At 44.7% G+C, this 14,294-nt stretch overlaps 2 protein-coding genes across 6 annotated transcripts in view; one reads left to right on the top strand and one right to left on the bottom strand.

Annotated features, from left to right (window-relative positions):
* Window positions 1–5,872: 5,872 nt before the first annotated feature.
* On the bottom strand, window positions 5,873–13,231 carry LOC109253800 (acyl-coenzyme A thioesterase 1-like). 2 transcript variants are annotated; one of them, XR_008417258.1, is made up of 4 exons: window positions 12,643–13,231; window positions 10,871–11,073; window positions 7,840–8,499; window positions 5,873–7,601 (listed from the first exon to the last, which is right to left on the bottom strand). XR_008417258.1 is itself a non-coding variant. In XM_019427086.2 (3 exons), the coding sequence occupies exons 1-3, from the start codon at window positions 13,211–13,213 to the stop codon at window positions 7,900–7,902; spliced, it is 1,374 nt and encodes a 457-aa protein (XP_019282631.2). In that variant the 5' UTR covers window positions 13,214–13,231; the 3' UTR covers window positions 7,838–7,899. The 2 variants fall into 2 exon arrangements, 1 of the variants encoding a protein (XP_019282631.2); XM_019427086.2 differs by lacking the exon at window positions 5,873–7,601 and having other exon boundaries at window positions 7,838–8,499.
* Window position 13,232: 1 nt separating this feature from the next.
* The window catches only part of HEATR4 (HEAT repeat containing 4), a 49,191-nt gene continuing 48,129 nt past the window's right edge, over window positions 13,233–14,294 (top strand). For all 4 annotated transcript variants that reach the window (XM_053889575.1, XM_019427075.2, XM_053889573.1 and 1 more), the window contains exon 1: window positions 13,233–13,378. The gene's annotated coding sequence lies outside the window, so the exon portion shown is untranslated. The remainder of the gene's footprint in view (window positions 13,379–14,294) is intronic.

Raw genomic sequence — 14,294 nt, 5'->3', positions numbered from 1 at the left:
AAGGTTTATTTATTTTGAGAGAGTGTGTGTGAGCCCATGTGCATAGGTGGGGGAGGGGTAGAGAGAGAGGGAGAGAGAATCCCAAGTGGGCTCCACACTGAGGGCTCAGTGCTGAGCCCAGTGCAGGGCTCAGACCCACGAACCATAAGATCATGACCTGAGCAGAAATCAAGAGTCAGACACTGAACTAACTGAGCCACCTAGGAGCCCCTGCTTTTGTTGATTTTGATGGACATTCTCTGTGCCTCCTGGATCTGGACATCTGTTTCCTTCCCCAGATTAGGGAAGTTTTTAGCTATTATTTCTTCAAATAAATATTCTGCTCCTTTTTCTCTATCTTCATTAGGGACTCCTATAATACTAATGTTATTATATTTCATGGAGTCACTGAGTTCCCTGTCTATTCTCATTTTGCATAATTCTTTTTTCTCCCTTTTGTTCAGGCTGATTACTTTCCATTACTCTGTCTTCTAGGTCACTATAATTCATTCCTTTGCTTTTTCCATCCTGATGCTCATTCTATCAAGCATGCTTCTCATTTCATTTAATGAGCCCCTTATTTCTGCTGTTATTCCTTAACCTCTGTGATAAGGATATCACTCATGTCTTCTATTCCTTTCTCAAGTCCAGTGAGTATCTTTATGATCATTTCTTTAAATTCTCTATCAGATATGTTACTTATATCCATTTCAGTTAGATTTCTGGCCATGGCCTTGTCCTGTTCTTTCATTTGGGATAAATTTCTCTTTCTCCTCATTTTCTCTGCCTCTCTGTGTCTGTTTCTATTAAGAAAGTCAGCTATATTTTTTGTTCTTGAAAGTAGTGACTTTCTGAAGAAGAGGTCCCAGAACCTGGCACTTCAGGAGAGTATTCTATGTGTGTTGCTTAAGTCCTGCTGTTGTGTGAGTCACTTTTCCTTTCAGTGCAGTTGTCTGCACTGACTCTGCCTGGTGGGGCTGTGCTTGCTCTGTGTAGTGTTAGTGGGACCCAGGCAGGCCAGCTCTGAGGGGGCATGCCCCCTGGGGAACTTGTGAGTGGGCAGCAGAGGTACCAAAATTTTGCTGTGCTGCTAGTCCTATGTGAGATCCCCCGAAGCACTGTGAAGCCCTGTGGCAACTGGGGGCCAGGTGCTAGGGTGGCTGGGGTGAGAGACTGGGCATCATGCACAGCAATGGTTGGACACGGCTGGGTGTGGTTGGGGGCATGTAGTGGCAGCTGTGCACCCCATAGCTGGGAGCAGCCCGCATTGTGCACCAGCTGGAGGCAGCTCAGGGCAGCAGCTGTGCACCCTGTGGCTGGGCAGGACTGGAGTGCAGTTTTAACAAAATATGCCCTGAATCCAGGGCCAAGGAGGCAGGCTTGGAGTGGGCAAGTGCCCAGGAGAACTCATGGGCCTGGCACACTGCTAGCAGGTTAGGTAGCGAGTGCCTGTGCAGCCCTGCCTCCACGAAGGCCCTGTATTTATGCTGGGGGTGGGAGAAGGAAATGGTGCCTGCCAGCTCCCTTGTTTTCCAAGTCCCCCAACATCCAACATGCTACGAAATCAGTATGAACCTATCTGTCTCCCATTTGCTGCCCACCCCCCCCTCCACTCGGGCATTGTATACATTGCTGTATTTATGTTGCCTCTCTGCGCAGGCTGCTGTCTTTTTAGGGGTGCGAGCCAACTATCACTCACCCTCCTGGCTTGCCCGGGGCTGAGTCGGCTGACTTTTAAAGCTCTAGGCTCCAAGTCCCACTCATTGTACAAACTCAAGGAATTCATCCCCTCTGTTTTTAAAAGCCAAATATTACGGGGATTGGTGCAAGCCTGTTTCTCTGCCGTCTCTGGGCACACAGCTCCCTCCCTACTGTGGGCAGCCTCCCTCTGCCTTTCTGACCTTCCTAACCTTTCAGATGCAGCTTCTCTGCATTTAGTTGTGGGTTAGTTCTGCCATCTCAGGATGGCATAGAGTTCGCATAGAGAAAAACCTCGCTTTACAGGGATTTTTTAAAAAATCTATTTTTAAAGTTTATTTATTTATTTTGAGAAAAAGAGAGAGTGAGAGAGCATGAGCAGGGGAGGGGCAGAAACAGAGAGAGGGAGAGGATCCCAAGCAGGCTCTGAGCTATCAGCACAGAGCCCAACTCGACACTCGAACTCACGAACTGTTAGCTTATGATCTGAGCAGAAATCAAGAGTTAACGTTTGACTGAGCCACCCAGGCGCCCCTAAAAAAAATTCTTATGGGGATTGTAGAATTTGGCACTGAGACAGGCTACCCCATAAAACCAAGTCAGAGTTACAAGGTACCATTGATTGTCAAAGATGTTGATTAAACAAACAAGATAGGCATTGTTTATGATTTAAAAAAAACAATCAGCATATATATTTCTACTACAGTAGTATAAAGAGGAATTGTAGATCATTCTTCTTAACACTATCAAGATAAACAGACTTCATAAAGCTAGAATACAGTGTATTTTGTTAAGAAAGGCACAAGAAGGTGCACGTGGGTGGCTCAGACGGTTAAGTGTCAGACTCTTGATCTCAGCTTAAGTCTTGATCTCAGGGTCGTGAGTTCAAGCCCCGCACTGGGCTCCACACTGGGCATGGAGTCTACTTTAAAAAAAAAACAAAAAAGGCAGAAGAAGCTCTATTAGCTTACAAAACAAATCACAAATCTTACCGATTTATGCAGTCATCTGAACAATGTTTCAAACTATTTGAAACGCCTATAAGACAAAGAGCTTTTATATCTATGAAAAGTCAAATATGTAATCTTACAGCATTAGAAAAAAATTCCTAACTTTTTAAAAGCAAAACATTAGTTGATTAGTGACTATACAAAGATGCTTGGAAATAAATTAACTTTGCAACTTGTTTTTCCTTGAAACTATAAACTTGCTGACCTAGAATCTTTTGTTGTGGTTGTTGTTACTTATTTATTTTGAGAGAGACAGAGACAGTGCAAGTGGGGGAGGGGCAGAGAGAGGGAGACAAGCAGGCTGTGTGCTGACAGTGCAGAGCCCAACGTGGAGCTCAGACTCACAAAACTGTGAGATCATGACCTGAGCCAGAACCAAGAGTTGGACATTTAAGCGACTCAGCCACCCAGGCGCTCCTAGAATCTTCTTTTAAACTACACAGAACCTATTCGTTATCCCTAAAGGATAAACTTATATTTCCAGCCTTACTCTTTCTTAACAGGGAAGTCTTCTACATCCCAAGGAAATGGTCTGAGATCTACACAGAAATGAATTTACAAAGCTAACCATCACAACACTAATCATTACAGCTAAACTGTTTTAAAATTTTTAAAGTTCACTTATTTTGAGAGAGAGAGAGAGAGAGACAGCACGTGAGCACGAGTGGGGCAGGGACAGAGAGAGATGGGGAGAGAGTGTGCTCGGGCACTGTCAGCGCAGAGCCCAACTTTGGGCTGGAAACTCATGGGCTGGAACTCATGAACCGTGAGATGAACCTGAACTCATGAACCTGAACCGAAATGGAGTTGGACCCTCAGCTGACTGGGCAGTCCAGGTGCCCTACAGCTAAACTATTTTTTAAACTGAGATGTCCAAAAATAGAAAACTGCTTAGGTCATTATAGATTATGAAATCTTGTCAACATATTTGGTATGGTGTGTGCTCATTGTATGATGTTAGGTCATACAATGGAAAGCAGTGGAAAGCAGGACATACAGTGGAAAGCAGGACAAAAATCTATACACACGATAAAGTATGAATACACACACATATGTAGAAAAAAACTGGAAGGAAATGAAGCAAAATTTTAATTGTGCTTCCTTTTTTAAATACTTAAAACTTTTATTTTGAAATAGTTTTTCATTTACAGAGAAGGTCCAAAATAAGAGAGCTTCTTATATGCAACACCCAGTTTTGTTAGCATTTTATATCACTATGGCGCATTTGTCACAACTAGTGAACCAACGGATGTATCATTATTAACTAAACTCCATACTGTGCCCGTATTTCCTTAGTTTTTCCCTAATGTCGTTTTTTTGTTCAAGCACCCTATCTAGGATACCATATTACATTAGTCATTGTGGTGTCTAAATGAGGTGTCTCTCGATCCAATAGGGGCCCCCAAATGTGGGGTGACAATCAGTTGGAAGCTGGTGGTGCAGGAGGTAAAATAATTCACCTGAGGCAGAACAAAGGGCATAGATGTTTAATGAATACAGGGCAAGTGGGCTGCAGGCAGGACAGCAAAGGAGATGTGTCTGCAAAGGCAGTGGGTGGGCTCTGTTTTTAAAGGGGGGGAAGATGAGGAGGGACAGTGATGTATGGAATTCTCCCTTTTTGGTAACTGTGCCCAGTTATAAGTAGCCCATTGGTCTCTGTGCTGACAGCTCAGAGTCTGGAGCCTGCTTCAGATTCTGTGTCTCCCCCCTCTCTGCCCCTCCCCCACTCATGCTCTTTCTCTCCTCCAAAAATAAATAAACATTAAAAAAAAAAAAAAACTTAAAAGAAAAATGTAGCGCACTGGTTAGTTAGGGCTTGTGGATTTTTGAGGTGGGTTGCCTGATGGGCCTGTCTGTATTCAGCCAGGTGGTCGCTCTGGGCCCTTTCTGCATCCCATTGCTCAAGCCTGTTTGCCTAAAAGCCACTTCTACAGTCATGTCTCCTTAGCTGCTTCTTGGCTGATGGTTTCTCAGACTTTGTTTTTCACGTTCTTGACAGTTTTGAGTATTTTGGTGAGGTCTTTTGCGGAATGTCCCTTAATTCGGGCTTGCTTGATACTTGAGACTAGGGTTATAGGTTCTTGGGAGGAAGACAGCAGACTTAAAGTGCCACTTTCAACACATCAGTCACATCAAGCGTACGTGGTATCAACACAATTTATCACTGATGTTTACCTGGGTAAGGTAGCATTTGTCAAGCTTCCTCATCACAAAGTTACTCCCTGTCCCCCTTTCCATCCTGTACACTTTGGTAGTGAGTAACTAGGTACAGCTGCCTGCCTTTTGACTTCTTCATAGTTTTCAGTATTTTCTGGATTTCTAGAATAAACATACATTACCTTTAAAAAAAGGCCAATAACCCCCAATTTTAAGTCCTACCTGTAGTTCAAGTCCCATCTGAAATGCCACTTCTCTTAAGTCCTCCCCACCTCTCTACCATGTTGGAGGTGGTTTGTCTCATCCTTATATAATACTGTCTCCATGGCACTTTTATTCTGTTTCACCTCTACACTAAAATGTTACTTCCCCCACTTGTTTATACCTCCATCTTATTTCAGAAGGGATTAAAGGAGGGTCTCTTCACCTCCCCGTGTCTGTGCTTTAAGGCCCAGTCAAGGAACATGGTCATCCACACTGTTTTTTTTTAAAGTTTATTTATTTTGAGAGAGACAGAGAGTGCAAGTGGGGGGAGGGGCAGAGAGAGGGGGAAAATCTCAAGCAGGCTCCACACTGTCAGCACAGAGCCCAATGTGGGGCTGGAACTCACAAACCACAAGATCACAACCTGAGCTGAAATCAAGAGTTGGATCCTTGAACGACTGAGCCCCCCGGGTGTCCCTGGCCATCCACATTCTTAACATCTTTTTGTTTCTGTCCTGAGGCTCTTTCAGGAACCTGCTCCACAATCTCTGAGGATGCTAAGTATTCCAGCATGATGAACAAGGGAAGAGATTGCCTTGGAGAGTATAGTTAAACCAGTCTGGTTTTTCTTGCCCATGTGCTTAGGAAGGCACGCAGAAAGCACAATCAGCATTGCAGAGAAAGCTACCTACCTGCTATTACATTCCTGGGCATGGGTGGAAGAGGCATCCCTCAGCCCACTGAGGTTAGTGGGGACTAGAAACTATATAAGCAGCACATTTTCTTCATGTGAAAAAAAGAAAACAAAATCTTCGAGTCTTCCATCGCTTTTTGCTTCTTTATTTTTTTCAAAGTTTACTTATTTGAAGGAAAGAGAGAGAGCCCACACGCACCCACAAGAGGGGGAGGGAGGGGCAGAGAGAGAGAGACAGAGAGAGAGAGAGCATCTCAAGCAGGTTCCACAGCTAGTGAAGTGCCTGATGCAGGGCTTGATCCCACAACTGAGAGATCATGAAAATCAAGAGTCGGGTGCTTAACTGACTGAGCCACCCAGGCATCCTGATTTTTGTTTCTTTTAGTTCTCAATTTTCTTCTATTTTAGTCCTGACTTGGCAGAGCCAGAAACCACAAGCCTCAAGTTAGCACCCTTGCTAGAGTTTTTCAAAATGACATTTTATTTATTTAGGTGCTATCTGAATCTGAGGCAGGATTCTCAGTAATGTAGCAATTTAGAAAAATTCAATGAAAAAACAGAAGAGAAAGGGATATATAAATAATATAAATCATAATCCATATTAAGAAAAAAAGATCACGTTGCCATGTTTACATCTTAATAATCTTCCTTTCCTCAGGGCACCTGGGTGGCTCAGTCGGTTGAGCATCTGATTTTGGCTCAGGTCATGGTCTCACGGTTTGTGAGTTTGAGCCCTGCTTTGGACTCTGTGCCTCCCTCTCAAAAATGAATAAACATTTTTAAAAAGTTTTAAAAATCTTCCTTTTCTTTTTCTATAATTGTAAATATATTTCCATGTCTGTGTGGATTTCCTGTGCATATGCTATTAAATTTGATTTTCTCCTATTAATCTGTCTTATGTCAATGTGATTCTTAGTCCAGCTAGAAGGACTTATGACAGGACAGGAATTCTTGCTCCCCGACAGTGGAGACAAGGCTGAGACCACTGAAAGGAAACAGCAACTTTATCTGTAATGTCCCAATTTTAAACTTTAATAAAAGTTGCTTATACTTAAGGCTCTCTTTTCATTCCTGACATTGTTTGTATGGAGACTTGTTGCAGACTTTGAGTCTGGAGTTCTCTCTTGTCCAGCAAGAGAGTGGATGCAGAATTAAATGTGAGAGAGGCTAATGTCTGGGAGGAGACAAGAGCCCTGAGTAAGGATCTTTGCTCTGTTTTTATTAGGATCAGAACGCTTACAAAAGTGATGAACATGCAGAAAGAGACCATGAAACCATGAACATTAACTCATGTGTGTGAGAGAAAGGGGGTTTCAAAGATATGTAGTGTTAAGGGTTTGGGTCAATACAAAACAAAACCTTTTCCGCTGAGCAGATGGTTGTTTACACAGGCACGAGGCTCTGTGTCTGTTTATCTTAACTTGCCTAAGGGAGAAGACAGATACAGCAGGCTACCTCAGGGTCAACAAGGCAACTTTCTTTGGCTAATTAGCTCCACTCTGAGCAGCTTCACCCTGCTGCTGTCTATAGCCCTGTTGACCTATTCTGGACATTCCTTCCTGTGAAAGCAGCTTTCTGCTTTTGTACCATGCTGGGAGCGCTTTTCCCTGTTGACCTAATTTTGGATGCTTTCATTCTGTGGCTTCCCATTCTTATGCTTTTGTACTATGCTGGAGGTGCTTTCGCCCTGTTTACCTTGGATACTTTCATCCTAAACCTTGTTAACCCATTGGTGCAAGCTCAGGGAATTCCTAAACTTATTCCCCACAGAGACTATTTTTAACAGTAATGTTATTTAAAGAGAAAGGAATAAAAACCCAAAAGTGTTAGCATAATACCTCAGATAGAATTGACTTTAACTGATACTTTTTTTTTTTTTTTTTTCAACGTTTTTTATTTATTATTTTTGGGACAGAGAGAGACAGAGCATGAACGGGGGAGGGGCAGTGAGAGAGGGAGACACAGAATCGGAAACAGGCTCCAGGCTCCGAGCCATCAGCCCAGAGCCTGACACGGGGCTCGAACTCACGGACCGTGAGATCGTGACCTGGCTGAAGTCGGACGCTTAACCGACTGCGCCACCCAGGCGCCCCTAACTGATACTTTTTAGCATATAAAAGTCTCACCCTCACAACCTTCAAATACTGGGTTATGTCTTCAAGAGAGTCTGTCTGACTTTCCCCCACCCAAGTGTTTGTGGAAGAAAGTCTGGAGCTGCTTCCAAGCATCCACCTGGGCCATGGCATGAGCCCTGGTCTCCCCTCCCCAGATGACAGGACCACCCACCAAGGTGTGTAGGGAAGCCTGGCACAAGGGGAAGTAAGGAGGCTCAATATAGTGCCCTGCCCCAGGATAACAGATGATCTGCGGCTTTTCCTTACCATGGGCCTGTAAGCGCTTAGAGGCCTCATTAGCATAGAATTCACTCTTCCAGTTGTGGTCATCCAGACCTACTAGGAACAGGAAGGCATTCTCAGCCCTTTCCACAGGAATGAAACTCTTCTGGTCATGTCCCTCCAAAGGGCTGTTCAGCACATCCAGAATGTCTGCCAAGCCGTCTCTGGTCAGCTTGATGCGACTTTGGTCGAAGCCCACAGGAGGCAAAGTTTCATCCTTGTAGTGTAAGGTTCCCCCCACATTGGCCACAGAGCCATTGATTATGACGGCGGCGGTGATGCCTTTCAGGAACGAGGCCATGGAGAGGCAGAGATCACCTCCTTTGGAACTCCCAAGCAGCCCAACTCCTGGACCCTTTACCTGAGAAAAGAACAGAGGAGAGAGGAGAACGAGTCCATGAACAGTGCAGCATGATCTGTAGTGCCTGGAACTGGATACCAGGCAGAACTGAGTCAGAATCTGGGCTCTACCATTTGCCAATTTTACAACCTTGGGGTATTTACTTTTCTTCCTCTCTGTCTTTTTTCCTACAGTCTCTCCATCATCATTCTTGGGTGACTTCAACAACCATGTGGAGGACAGAGTAAATACTTTGGCTTCTCAGTTCCTTGACCTCAAACTTGAACAATGTTTTTTTCCCTACCCTGTCTCAGCCATCCACTCCCACTGTCATAACCTAAACTGAGTCATCATCAGTGAGTAGTTCATCTCTAAAACCTCAGCTTCAAGCATTCCACTCTCTGATCACCACCTTCAATAATTCCAGGTTAACCATTCTTGTACCACCCATTTCCACCTCTGGGTGGCCTTGACTACCACTGTTGTTTTAACTATCAGTATGTCTCTTGTGTTCTTACTTGCCTCTCACTTACTTTAGATTTCAAGCTTCTTTGTTATTATCACGTCCTTGTAACCACCCTTAACTCTAAGATCTCTCTGCCTTTGGTCATACTTTCCTGGAAAAACACTAACCTTGGTTAAACCCCCCTATTCACTTCCTCCAGGCCTGTATTTGTGCAAGTGAACACTGCTGGAAAAAAAACTACACATTTATGCTGACAGAGCTTACTTTCATTTCATGACCACAAATTTCAGATAAGCATCCATATTTCCCATCTATCCTGCCACATTTCACTTATGTGCGCTTCTCACTTCTGTAAAAGACAGTGTCACACCTCCTATCTCCTCAAGCCCCTTAACCTTTAACCTTGTTTCTTTCACTTTCAGCTCTTCATACTTGGAGGAGAAAATAAATAGCCCAGTAGGAACTGCTCCTCATTTCCCCCTGCGAGATCTACTTAGTGCCATGTGAACTCAAGCTCTATACCTTCTCTTCTGTTTCCAAAGAAGCATCTCTGTGCTTATCAAAGGCCCCCTGCTGCTTGTACTTGGGATCTCCTCCACTCTCATTCTCAAGGACTTCCCTCCTACAATTACATCATCTCCCTCTCCTCTTTCATAACTTTCTTCTCAACTGGCCCATTCCCATCAGCATACTTAAATGCTCTAGTACCTCTTCCATTTTCACAACAGTCCCTCCACCTCACATCCACTCTGCCCTAGTTTTCTACTCTCTTTTACAGCAAAATTTGTGGAGACAAAATTGTCTGTAGCTGTTCTTCTCGTCTTCCCTTTTCTACCAAATCCCCTCAGGGTAGCTTGGGTTTGCACTATTCCACAAGGACTGCTCTTGCCACAGTTACCAAAATCTTCTATTACAAGTGGCCATTTGAGGGGTGCCTGGGTGGCTCCAGAATTAAGGATCCGACTCTTGATCTCAGCTCAGGTCATGATCTCAGGGTCCTGAGTTTAAGCCCCACATCAGGCTGTGTGCTGAGCATGGGGCCTGGTTAAGTCTCTCTCTCTGTCTCTCTCTCAACAAATGACTAAACTTAAAAAAAAAAAAACAACCCAAAACAAACAAAAAACCAAATGGCCATTTGAGTCACCTGTCAACAGCAGTCTTTTTTTTCCTTATGACTTCTCCAATAGCACCCTTGACTGGTTTCAACCATTTACTCCTCATAAAAGAAAAGTACTAGGAATTAAATGATATATTATTACCATCCCAATTTTTCGGAGGAAAGGGAGGCCCCAAGGTCATGGAACTAGTTACTAGCTGGTGAAATCAAACTTACATTTAACTTTAACTTTTGTCTGTCTACATCTTGTGCTGGTGCCATTACACCCTATCACCTTTTCTAAGAGTTCCACAGCTTCCCATCCACTGTGAGCTCTGAACTGTAAAATAAGTAAGGTGTATCTTCTGATCCTCTGATACTCTGAACCTATAAAGCCCTCAAAGCACTTCCTAATAACTAGCTTCTTTGGCGGCCCAGTTCTTCATTTAATACTGTGTTCTCAGAAGGGCCACAAAGAAGGGAGCATTGTTAGACACAAACATTTAACCTACGGCCTTCTGGAGATAAGTGATTACCTTTCCCTTTCCCTCTCCTTCCTGTATCGAACTTAGGGTTCTCACATGTGTTTGAGCTGATTATAATAAACTATAAAATACTGGAATTTAAAATTCCAAACCGAAGAAGAACATCTTTAGTAGCAGAATATATGGTAACATATAATTGCAGACAAACTGTCTACGAGAACTATAAATGGTAATGTGTGTTGGGTATTGGGAGTAGCTGTCGTGAATTTGTCAAGTTGTATCAAAACCAAGAGCAGTCAGGAGAACACCTGATACACAGATCACAAAACCTAGAGACATTCCAACCTCAGGATGATCCAGCAGGTAGTTCACAGCTTCTTCAAAGTACTCCAGGTGGAGGGTCTCTATGCCCCGGGGGAGGTCTTCATAGTTATAATAAGCCAGAGCCATCACAGCAAAACCCTTGCCAGCCAGCAGACAAGCTCGATATTCCAGAAGGCCACCTCCAGCTCCAAAAATGTCCACAATCCCAGGGAAGGGCCCAGGTTCTTTGGAAGAAGCAAAACACAAAACTGAACTATTTCTTAAACTCTTTGCAGTGGTGTCAAAAGCCATGTGTTGTCTACTTGGTGATGTCAAACTTTTCTGCTGACAATCAGAAATGTTAGAAGATCTCTGGCCTTCAAAGATCCAGACAGTGGCACAGGCTCAATCCACATTTCCCCTATGCCCAGAGCTTCAAAGCCCCATAGATTTTTTACAGTTAAGTATGCATTACTTTTCTAATTAAAAATAATTTACAAGTAGACAATGAAAACAGCAAAACCACTGCCCACTGCCCCCCCAAAAGTGACAATGCCAAATGCCAGAGAACATGTAGAGTAAGTGGAACCCTCATACATTGACGGTGGAAATGCAAAACAATACAGCCACTTTGGAAAACAGTTGAGCAATTTCTTATAAAGGTAAACATATACTTAATCATATGATTTAACAATCTCACTCCTAGGTGCTTACCCAAGAGAAATGAAAATTGGTGTTCATACAAAAACTTGTATGCAACAGTTTGCAGTGACTTTATTCGTAATCTCTAAAGACTTGAAACCCAGCCTGGAAACCCCCGTCCTTCAACTGTTGAATGAATAAAACTGAAGTATACCCACAGAATGGAGTACTACTAAGAAACAAGAAGACACGATTGGATATACGGAGCATGAATGAATCTCAAATGCATTAAGCTAGACTCTGTTTATCGGACATTTTTACCATTTACACAAAAAGTTTATACCTAACATGCAAAATCTGAAAAAATGATAAGGCAAACACTTTACACCCAACACCTTAAGAAATAACTCAGTACTAACTATCCAAGCCCCGAGTATCTGTGCCCCTTCTCTCCCTTTTCACTATGCTGAATTTTATCATTCTCTTAATTTTCTTTACAGTATTACCACTTATACATGTACCTTAAACAGTATTTTATCTTGCCTATTTTTTGAGTTTTATTTATCTGAATGGAGTGATATTGAATGTGTTCTTCTGGGACTTCATTGTTTCACTCAGTACTCTTTTTGAAATTCATCCATGTTGATTTTTTTTTTTTTTAGGGAAATAGCTTCTTTCCTTCCCTTTCCTTCCTTTCTTCCTTTCGAGGGGGGGGGGGGGGGGGGGGGGGGGGGGGGGGGAGAATCCCAAGCAGTCAGCACAGAGGCGTTGCGAACCCACCAAGCCTGAGATTATGACCTGAGCTAAAACAAAGAATCAGACGCTTAATGGACTGAGTCACCCAGGCGCCCTATACCAGTTTCCTCAACCTTGATATACTGTGGGAGTTAGAAGTAAACTTGCTATACTGAGAAACTATTTTAAAAGTCGTTAAAGACTTGGAACTACCTATAAAATGTTTCGCTTTTACTTACAACTGTCTTTTCCATTTCCTTATGATGTCTTCTAACTGACCTCTAAGTTTTGGAGCAAGAGAGCCACCTCCCCAGGCAGGGTACACTTTAACGTCCCCACAGACCTCTGCAATGTTGGGAGTTACATCCTTACTCTTGGTAGACCTGCAGGAGGCCAGAGAAAGGCAGACAGGACAGCCTGGGACGCAACGCACTCACCGGGCGGCAGGAAGAGCGTGCCGCGCACCCGGCCCGCGCGTACCGGCACCCGCCGCATCCCCGGCCGCAGGAAGTCGCGCTCCAGCACCGCTCGGCCCAGGAGCCGCCCGGCGTCGGGCTCGTGGCCCTCGAGCACCTCCAGCTCCACGGCGAAGGGCGTCTGCACGTTCCGCTTCACCAGCCGCACCAAGGGCTTCTCGGGCTCCAGGGCCCAGAGCAGCCCCATGGGCTCGAGCCCCGTGAAGCTGCCGCCCAGCGCGGGCGCGCGCGCCAGGTCCAGGAGGCCGCCGGCGTCCGCTTGGTACAGCGCGCGGGCCCGGAAGAGCGCGCCCTTCTCGTCGCGCAGGGACGCGCTCAGCGTGACGGGCTGTCCGGGAGCGAGGTCGCGCACCGCGATGTGCACGGGTTCGTCCCAGCAGCCGCGGCCCGCGGGCTCCAGGCGCCAGGTCGCTGTCCTCCGGGCAGGTGCCCACGAGACCCGGCCACCAGACCATAGCTTTGGAGAGCCTGGCAGCTGACCCCATCGGCGGAGTCCAGAAGCTCGCAGCATAGCCGCAGAGGAGACCACCATTTTGTCTTTTGACTTTTGACTTTTGACCGCATTTCACACCGTGGAGAAAGTTAGAAACCAGTAGAGACCCTCTAGTGGCAGGTTGCCTCAGCTGCATGCTGAGCGCCCTGTGCGGCCAAGGAGGACGCCAAATTGAGCTTGGAGGGCCAGACTCTTGCACATCAGGTCAGTAGCTTACTTGTAAAAAAAAATAAAAAAAGAAAAAAAAGCCAAAGCGGCGCCTGAGTGGCTCAGTCGGTTAAGCATACGACTTGGGATCAGGTCATGATCTCACAGCTCGTGATTTTGAGTCAAGTCCGGTTCTATGCTGACAGCTCAGAGCCTGGAGCCTACTTCAGACTGTCTCCGTCTCTCTCCGCCCCTCCCCGGCTGGCGCACTCTCTCTCTCTCTCTCAAATATAAATAAACAAAAAATAAAAGAAAGAGCGAAAATAGATATACATGAACTTGCTTTACATACTGAAAAACCTGCACTTTTTATGTGGGATAAGAATTTCCTAGTTCTGCTTCTCATAAGCTTTTTGGCTTGTGCAGTGTTGGCTGCACAGGGGCCGGCTGCTGGCTGTCAATGGCTAAGACGAGTGCAGGCCTGGAATTGAGTTTTATCAATTTGTTGACTGATTCACTCCCATTAATAATTATAGGGCGTTTCATTAAAAGTGTGCATCATGGTGTTTTGCTTGTATATTTACCTGTGTATATGCTTATCTTCTACACTATCCTACATTTTAGGGGCCTGGAGTCTTACTAGCTGTGTGACCTCAACCTCATTCCTTATAGGTGTAAAAATAGCCAGTTGAGATTATACTGCATTGTCAAGTTGCTGTATTTAGGCAAACGTGATCTCTTTCTCATCCGGGACATTTCACCTTTTCCCCACTTTTTTTTTTTTTTTTTTGAAGTCAAGTCTTTAAAAATTTTTTTGATGTTTATTTTTGAGAGAGAGAGAGAGAAAGAGAGCTAGAGCACGAGTGGGGGAGGGGCAGAGAGCAGGAGATACAGAATCCCAAGCAGGCTCCAGGCTGACAGCACAGAGCCCCATGTGGGATTCAAACCCACAAGCCGCAAGAGCATGACCTGA

Source organism: Panthera pardus, unplaced genomic scaffold, assembly GCF_024362965.1.
Source record: "Panthera pardus isolate Hobbes unplaced genomic scaffold, ASM2436296v1 HiC_scaffold_24, whole genome shotgun sequence".
Taxonomy (NCBI): domain Eukaryota; kingdom Metazoa; phylum Chordata; class Mammalia; order Carnivora; family Felidae; genus Panthera; species Panthera pardus.
The sequence above is the reverse complement of the archived record's forward strand: the minus strand, read 5'-3'. Positions and strand labels throughout refer to the sequence as shown.

What these genes read in the sequence shown, in the direction of transcription:
- LOC109253800 (XM_019427086.2), bottom strand. Translation starts at nt 13,213, where the DNA reads ATGGTGGTCTCCTCTGCGGCTATGCTGCGAGCTTCTGGACTCCGCCGA. An exon ending in CACGCTCTTCCTGCCGCCCG is followed by an intron (nt 11,074 to 12,642) that starts GTGAGTGCGTTG and finishes CTTCTTCCAAAG; the next exon opens with AACCTGGGCCCTTCCCTGGG. An exon ending in ACCTGCTGGATCATCCTGAG is followed by an intron (nt 8,500 to 10,870) that starts GTTGGAATGTCT and finishes TTCTTTTCTCAG; the next exon opens with GTAAAGGGTCCAGGAGTTGG.